This window comes from Tachysurus fulvidraco, chromosome 2, assembly GCF_022655615.1.
Source record: "Tachysurus fulvidraco isolate hzauxx_2018 chromosome 2, HZAU_PFXX_2.0, whole genome shotgun sequence".
NCBI lineage: Eukaryota > Metazoa > Chordata > Actinopteri > Siluriformes > Bagridae > Tachysurus > Tachysurus fulvidraco.
In genome coordinates, this window is record NC_062519.1 from 42,410,656 (window position 1) to 42,419,871 (window position 9,216).

A 9,216-nucleotide genomic window follows, 5' to 3' on the forward strand; every position below is an offset into this window, starting at 1 on the left:
TGCCTCGATGCCCGATGACGCCTGAGATAGGCACAGGATCCCCGTGACCCGAGAAGTTTGGATAAGCGGTAGAAAATGAATGAATGAATGAATGAATTATAAAAAACACTAATTTTAAACCCTCGACAGGAATGAAGTTTGTCATGTGAAGTTTGTAATGATTATGCATCATTTATTAAAACACGATGTTAAAAGAGAGAAGAAAAAAAAAAAAAAAAAAAAAAAAAAAAATCCACCACGATTCCAAAATGCGGTCACCTTTAAGGATTTCTACCTCGAACATATTCACCAAGTCGATAAAATATAATAAATATCATGCAAGTCTAATACAAGGGCTTTTAAGCTTTATTTTACAGCACAAACATTTAACAACATTAACACTAAAATGACTTATTTACAAAAATACTTTACATTTTTTTTTCTTTTTCTGAAATATGAAATATATTACAGACATTAACAGGCCTCTAATGTTTAACAAAAAAAAAAAAAAAAAAAAAAATCACAAGCTGCTGACAAAAGTATTTTTTTTTAAAAAATATTACAATTTTACAACAGGGAAAAAATATTATGCATTATGTGAATACAAAAAAAAAGTGCCAGAATATGAAGTGTTTAGCCTTAACACAGTCATAAGCAATTGAATTACATTCAGACTATGTGCATAAAACAGGAGAGTAGATAAAGGGCACATGGACCTCCAAATGAAAGAAAAAGAAAGCAGGAAAAAAAAAAACTAGTGTCTTTCCAACAGACGTCGCTGAGCTGACCTTTACATGACGTTAAATGCCTAATTACTTTCCTTTTGTATAAAGGTTAACCTTTTGTACTGCCGGCTGTTGACATATTGATAAAATCTGACAGAACACAACTTTCATTATGCAGTCGACTGAACTTTAAAATGAGGGGGAAAATAATCAAGGTGCAATTCCAGACAATACGGATTATTATTGTGGGAAAACGAGACGTTTGGCAAAATCTGAACCTCGCTGATAATGTTGGATTGATTCATTTTATTATTATATGACCTGCTTAAAATAAGACGATGAAGAAGTCTGTGGGTACCTTAAAAAAAAAAACAAAAAAAAAAACAGGAATTAAATAAGTGCAGTGAATGTAAAAAGGCACGATTTGCCAACAAGCTAAAAGTCTGTATGACTATGAAGACTGAAAATGAACCATACCAGTGATCCACAGGTACTTCACTGATTCCCCACATCAGAGAAATTCATTCATAGCTTTAGACGGCCAGTTGTTGGACGTTCACTTTGTTTCTGGTGGTCAGATGTACGTCTCGACGGCGTCTGGGAGTAAAGCGCATGTAGACGACATGCTGGAAGACCTGTCCTGTACGGTGTTGTTATTTACAGTAGCCATCACAGAGTCATGCACCGGTTTGGAGTCAGGACAAATCCCGAAACACAATCTCTGCAGGACTGAGTGGAATTTTCTCCTGAAGCTTTGGTTAATCCAAAAGTAAAAGACACAGTTGAGGAAGCCGTTGGAGGTCGGTAACCACACGGCCACAAATTCCACCCATTCTGGGACGCCGCTGCCTGATATTGCTGAGAAACATCAGAACAGGAAGAAGGAGTTAGCATGTTATGGTATCATGTAGCAGACAACCTGAGATGCCTGAGATTGCCTCAGGCTGAACTCACAAATAATCCCACAACTAAGCTGAAGTGGATTTGTAACACAAAACTCACCAAAATAGTCCAAACGTAGGCGATATTTTATCATCATGGTGAACCCACAGAGCCATAATCTGACTTTAAACCTCACTTTTATTAATAAAGTAATAATGTAAAACGACCACACAACCGTATCGTGGTGTTGAGTCTATGCTGCAGTTTTCAGGTTCCAGCTCCAAATCGAGATTATATTAATGCGCTTGTTCGAACCCCACGTCGTATACAGACGGATTAAAACACGTAGACGTTTATGCTGTGAGGTTTTTTTTTCTGACATTTTATTTAACATTTAAGGGATGAGTCTCCAATGTGAGTGTTTTGTAAAAGACAAAGTATTTAAAAAAAAAAAAACAGCTCGTCACATAAACTGTGCTATGCTTTAAATATAAAATCGTCGGTTTGGTTTTAATTTGTAAAGACATTAATAAATAAATCCCATGACCAATTATCTTTCTACAGAAAATAGCTGTTGTATTTATTTATTATAATCTCTGGTCAAACCTTTATTTAATACTTGACATTTTTTCCTTCTTCCTGTCTTTCACTGTTAGACCATCCATCCATTTGTCGGACACTGATTCACATTAAGTGTAGTGCAGAAATTACGGGCACTAATTGCTAATTGTGTCGACGATTGATATGCAAATGTGTATGCAAATGACGTAATGCAGCAGCTTTCAGTGCGTGCATTAGATTAACTTCATTCCCCTGGAAACACTGAACAAAATGTTCACATGCACGAGATTAAGTGAGAAGTCTGTTGCGTTTGCAGCCAAACTCACCGGTGTAGATCATGACGACCATGCAGGGGGTCCAGCACGTGTAGTAGGCGGTCATGACGGGCACCAGCACACGCGAAGCCACGTTTGGTCGTGTCCACCGACCGGATGCGTGTCTCCTCAACCTCCTCCTCTGTCTCCTGGCTGCGAACCACAGCCTGAGGTTACAGAAGGTCATGAGAGCCGAGCAGGGGAAGAAGATGAAGCCGGTGAGAGTCAGAGAGTACGTCACGTTACTAGAGTAGGACGGGTTGCACACCAAGGACGCCGTGGAGAAGTGCACGTCTATGATTCCCTCCGGACACGTGATGGGCACGAGCAGAACCGGAGGGAAGATCCAGGCGAAGGCGATGAGCATCAGGGCGCGTCTCCGGGTCAGGATGCTGGAGTACTGCAGCGGATAGAACACGGCTACATAGCGCTCCAGGCTGATGCTGGCCAGCGTGTACATACACGTGGAGTACACGGTGGCGTTAAAGAAAGCCACGACGTGACAGAACGGGTCGGGCTCGTCACTGTAGTCCTTCACCAGACTCACACACAGGTTCATCGGCATGACGATCAGACCGAACGCCGAGTCCGCTCCGGTTAACGATAATAAAAAATACCGCGAGTTTCTCGACCATCCCGGTACCGCTGAATAAATCACCGACACCACGGCCACGTTCCCCAAAGTAATCATAACACCCACAACCAAAATAATCCCCACTTTAATGGGCCGGTGAGCCTCCAGGAGCCTCAGTGTGTCTGTGGTTTTGACATCTAACTCGTTTAGGTCACCCTGTAAAGACACGTTACTGCACATGGTGATGGAGTTTACACTACAAGCACAAACCCCACGTGGTGCTCATTATCACTCAGAAACCTGGTGACTTGGGGATCAGCTGAAAAGAAAGGGTCTAAAAGTAACCCTGCGCACGCAAGTCTACGGTTTAGGACACAAATAACCAACAAACATCACCTGCGACGAATCAAACGTTAAGCGTCATATGACCTCAAGCGTCCAATTAGACGCCTGGAGCAGGTACTGAAACTCCGGGGGAGTCACGTGACACCAGGTAGGTACTGACACTACAGGGGAGTCACATGACACCAGTTAGGTACTGAAACTCCAGGGGAGTCACGTGACACAAGGTAGGTACTGACACTACAGGGGAGTCACATGACACCAGTTAGGTACTGACACTACAGGGGAGTCACGTGACACCAGGTAGGTACTGACACTACAGGGGAGTCACGTGACACCAGGTAGGTACTGAAACTCCAGGGGAGTCACGTGACACCAGGTAGGTACTGACACTACAGGGGAGTCACATGACACCAGTTAGGTACTGAAACTCCAGGGGAGTCACATGACACCAGTTAGGTACTGACACTACAGGGGAGTCACGTGACACCAGTTAGGTACTGAAACTCCAGGGGAGTCACGTGACACCAGGTAGGTACTGACACTACAGGGGAGTCACATGACACCAGTTAGGTACTGAAACTCCAGGGGAGTCACGTGACACCAGTTAGGTACTGAAACTCCAGGGGAGTCACGTGACACAAGGTAGGTACTGACACTACAGGGGAGTCACGTGACACCAGTTAGGTACTAAAACACCAGGGGAGTCACGTGACACAAGGTAACTATTGAAACGCCAGGAGAGTCATGTGAATATCAGTCAATACTCAATATTAAGGATGTAGCTAAAGGCCAGATTGTGTATCAGTTTCTTCCCCCAAGTTTTTAGAATCATAAATACCCAAAGACACACACACACACACACACACACACACACACACACACACACACACACACACACACACACACACACACACACTTTAGAGTTGAGGACATTGCTCCCAGCTACACAAACCTGTCACTCAGGTCACAATTCATTAACAATAATCCAAAAATAATGTAGCTTCTTATAAAACTATTTTAAATACCGTTTATAGAGAAATGTTTTTTAAATGTAAATCACACAAACAACTGAACACCATTTCATTCCCTTTTCATTTTTTTTCACATTTTTTTAAAAATTGCTGCTAACGAGTAAGTTGTGTTTAACATTTACTGCATTTTTTTACTATATTGTCATCCTTTTGTACTTTGTTCCAATCTACAATGGTTTAATGTCATTTTAGTTGCTTTTAGTGTTGTTTTATGTAGCACCGAAGGTCCTGGAGGATCATTGATTTGTTTCACTCTGTACTGTACCAGCTGTTGACTTGATAATTAGGTAATAAAAGAAATTAGGCTTCAGTAGCTCATGAAACATTAAACATCCGTTTATCCATTTTCTGAACCACTGATTCAATGCAGCACTGAAGGTGGGGGACATACTGGACAGGGTCATCACACACACACACACACACACACACACACACACACACACACACACACACACACACACACACACACACTATGGACAATTAGCCTACAACAGCTGTCTTTGGACTGGGGTAGGAAACCGGAGAACCCAGATGAAACCTTTTCTGTTCAGATGGTGTAGTGGTACTTTTTGAGGGTCTTTCAGGGTTTGATCTTAAGCACAGGTTACTGTCATTGTGAAGTATCACACATTCTCCCAATGTCTGTGTTTCACCCCAACTCCCACAAACATGGCAGACAGGTGTGTATGTATGAATGGTATTCCTAGAGAAGACTCTGGATCTAAAGTGGATCCTCAAGATGAACAAATCACACATTGTTGCTCAAACCGATAAAAAGTCAAGCACTTCTGACACATAGTGTATGTGTGTGTGTGTGTGTGTGTGTGTGTGTGCATGATGATTTCAGAATTTCAAATTTATTTGCCTTAATTGGCCCATGTGAATAATATTTATAGCATGATTTTGCTTTGTTTAATGTCTGTAATGGTAAAAACAGTTGTATATTACAGCCTGGTATTTAAAAAACATGATAATTAATTATTGTGACTCAACATAACAAATCTTCCCCAGAGCTCGACCCAAAGATGCCCTTCCAGTCCAGTGTCACCTAAATGAGGATGAAGTTCCCCTTTGAGTCCGGTTCCTCTCAAGATTTCTTTTTCATATCATCTCAGGGAGTTTTTTCCCCCATCATCACCACCTTAGGCCTGATCATTAGGGATAAATGTTAGCAATAAATAATAACATGAGAAAAAATAGTTTCAAGATTTCTTCCTCTTCCATCTAAGGGAGTTTTTCCTCCCCACAGTCACCTGAGTCACCTCAGGCTTGCTCATTGGGGATAAATACATACACATTTAAATCTATCTAATATTAATCTTGAATTTTTATTATATTAATCTTTATATTTTTCTTTATAATAATCTTTTGTTCTATGTTTATGTTTCTGTAAAGCTGCTTTGAGACGACGTCAGTTGTAAAAAGCGCCATACAAATAAACTTGAATGCTTTATGGGTGAAAAGTTTGGTCTTTAAAGATATTTTATTCCACCAATATAAATGCATCTTTGCCTGTAATTAAATCTAACCTTGAAATCCAAGAAGACACAAACGTTGAGGGTCTTCAGCGTGTTACTCGTCTGAGACACCATGGCTCTCGTGCCCTTGCACGTTCCTCAGTGTGCTTTTAATGAGCCAGATTCAGCCTGAAGACACCTGAGCTCATCTGAACCACAACCCATAGAGACTGGACGAGGTCTAGCCTATTAGACAACGAGAAGCTAGTGTGGATATCTGGAAGAATTATCGCGCGTCTCTGTACCCGATCCGTCGGACTGGGTTCATCCACGGGGACGTGTTCATTAAGACGCTGACAAGTGCATGCATCATGGCAGGTTTCAGCTGCCTCGCCGCCGAACAGGTCGTTAATGGTTGACTAGGCTGCTCAGGGCTGGGCTCGCCGCACCACCTGACACGCTTCACAGAGCAACGGCTTTGCTAATTAGTTTTTAAAAGACCATTAGCATAGACGCAGCTACGGCTAAGCTATTTTTGACCTCCAGCACAATGTGGAACAAAAACTGGAATTCACATAAATACTGCAATTATGCTTCACACCGCAGGCATCTCTGATAACACGACCATTCAGGAGGAATCCGACCGAGAAGAGCTTTACTAAAAATAATTATAAACCCTGTATTAGTAGCACATCTGCGTATATAGAAATAAGAGTAAACTCTGTTTGTGAGGTTTCATACTGTAGGAATTAAACAGATATCAATTGATCATCAAGCTCAAAATTGTGATCTTGATACAGATACGTGAGCAGCGGGATGTGGAAGCCTAGTGGTTAAGGTGTCAGACTGCTAGTCAGAAGTTTGTGAGTTTGAATCCCATGTCCACTGAAGCTGTCACCGATGGGCCCCTGAGCAAGGCCCTTAATCCTCAGTTGCTCAGATGTATAAAATGAGATAAAAATGTAAGTCGCTCTGGACGAGGGCGTCTGACAAAATGCTGTAAATGTAATCACAATGACATTTTTAAACGTTACAGTAGTTAAATGTGTGTGAAGAAAAATGTAGGTTGCATCCAAATGATGAAGAAATATCACAAAGGCTGTTCATTACCCAGGATGCCGAGAGCGGTGTAATGGGATCTGCAGCTCTCTTGTTATTTAAAGAGATGGATGCAGCGGTGCTTTAGTCTTTCATTCTGTACTGTGAACCTCCTAATATGTGCACCCTGCTCAAACAGCTTCAAATGCTTTCATTTCCTCTCATTGTTTTCTCTACTGCAACCTTTTTTTGGGAGGAAACCTGGAGAACTCAGAGTCAGAGTCAGAGTCAGAGCTCAGGTTCAAGCCGTGCACCTTGGAGTGTTCGTTTACAAATCAAGACATTATTCTGTCACAAAATTCTTTCTTCACATATCTCAACATTAGAGGTTGTGGTCAGTGCACAGGGTCAGACATGATACAGCACCACTGGAGCAGAGAGGGTTAAGGGGCCTCCATCAAGGGCCCAACAGTGGCAGCTCATCAGTGCTGGGGCTCAAACCCTGATCTTCTCATCAACATCCCAGAGCCTTAACCACTTGAACCACCACTGCCTGTTTGATTAAGTCTAGGTTAATTAACTAATTATTATTTAAATATTTAACTACTTAATTTTTTTTTGCTTTCTCACAAGTGTAAAATCAATAGTAAACCTTGTATTTAATAATATATTAATAATATTCTGTTTTATATACTGTAGTCTAATCCCACTTTACATAGATATTTAAAAATATGTCCTGATAAAAATTCTCTCTCTCTCTCTCTCTCTCTCTCTCTCTCTCTCTCTCTCTCTCTCTCTCTCTCTCTCTCTCTCTCTCTCTCTCATAATTCAACCACCAGCTGTGTTATAAAATGACATAGGAAGTTACAGTATATAAAGATGTACAGTATAGTAATGTAAATGTTGCAACTAACAATGCATCACATTATATCCTGTAGACACTTATGTAGGATAAACTATACATTATTTATCATCTTATATTTTAATACTGAATAAAACCTGTAAGAAAACATTGTGCTATTGTTTTTTTTATATATACACACATTATATATATATATATATATATATATATATATATATATATATATATATATATATATATATATATATATACACATACTAGCCTGAATCCAGCTTGGATCTGCTCTGAGAGCTGGATTAAGGAGAACCTTCTTTCAAATAAATAAATAAATAAATAAATAAATAAATAAATAAATAAATAAATAAATACAAATCCCCACTAAGAGCTGAAGAGCGCTGAAGAGAAATGCATCTGTTGTTATGCAGATACGCAGAGGTGCGATTTCTAATGGATGCATTAACAAGATGAAAGAGCCACTATGCAAATGGTACCTGCAATTAAACCACACGATTATTAACACTTTATTTTAGACAAAAAAAATTACAGAGAAACTTCTGCAATTTATTTGTGTCTCTTTATTTGTGTAGCCTTCTCTCTGGATTCAACCAGATGAAGAGCTTTAAAGTGCACCAGGAAACCGAGCTCCTTGCTGCTTCGTCTACGTTTGAAATGAAAAGTAATTCCTAAAAAAAAAAGTACGGATTCAGAAGTGAATCGATGCACTGGTTATATATACGGAGTGTGAGAACTCAGACTCGACCCCACCGAACACCTTTGGGAAGACCTGTAACTCTAACTACAGCCCAGACCAAGATCAGTGTCTGATCTCACTAAAGCTCTTATACAGTAGCTGAACGAACACAAATCCCCACAGCCAAGCTCCAAGTAGTAGAAATCTTTCCAAGAAGATATGAGTGGAGCTGGAACAGAAAAAAGAGAATAAAGATGGTATGGGAAGGTCAGGGGTGCACAAACTTTTAGTCATATATCTACAATAAATAGAAATAGCTGGTGCTATTACACTGTGTGCTTTACTGTCTTTGAGCTTTCTAAGAGAGATCGCAATAAGGCTGATGATATGAAGAGATGACTAATACAAGCTGTCATTATTACAGAGAGAGAGAGAGAGAGAGAGAGAGAGAGAGAGAGAGAGAGAGAGAGAGAGAGAGAGAGAGAGAGAGATGATTGCAGGTCTGGGTCAACAAAATTGCCCTGAGAAGGATTTTCATTTTCTTTTCTTTTCATTACATCACTGCTGAATTCTCAAATGGTGTTGATTTATTTTATTTTATTTTCTGACACAGTGGGGCTTTTTACCCCTGGTCACTTCCTGCGTTTTCTGTGATCAGATATCTACCCTACGGTAAAAAGACCAGGTCTAAATGCCCTCCGAAACGTTTTGGAGACGGATATAAACCCGATGGTACAAACCCCTTCAGGAGGTGGTC

The 9,216-nt window shown here is 40.4% G+C and overlaps 1 protein-coding gene across 2 annotated transcripts; it reads right to left on the bottom strand.

The window, feature by feature from the left end:
• Nucleotides 1-322: 322 nt before the first annotated feature.
• On the bottom strand, nucleotides 323-3,536 carry zgc:162592 (uncharacterized protein LOC561993 homolog). 2 transcript variants are annotated; one of them, XR_003445458.2, is made up of 3 exons: nucleotides 2,474-3,535; nucleotides 1,182-1,562; nucleotides 323-1,062 (listed from the first exon to the last, which is right to left on the bottom strand). XR_003445458.2 is itself a non-coding variant. In XM_027178488.2 (2 exons), the coding sequence occupies exons 1-2, from the start codon at nucleotides 3,273-3,275 to the stop codon at nucleotides 1,279-1,281; spliced, it is 1,086 nt and encodes a 361-aa protein (XP_027034289.1). In that variant the 5' UTR covers nucleotides 3,276-3,536; the 3' UTR covers nucleotides 323-1,278. The 2 variants fall into 2 exon arrangements, 1 of the variants encoding a protein (XP_027034289.1); XM_027178488.2 differs by having other exon boundaries at nucleotides 323-1,562; nucleotides 2,474-3,536.
• Between the last annotated feature and the right edge of the window lie 5,680 nt (nucleotides 3,537-9,216).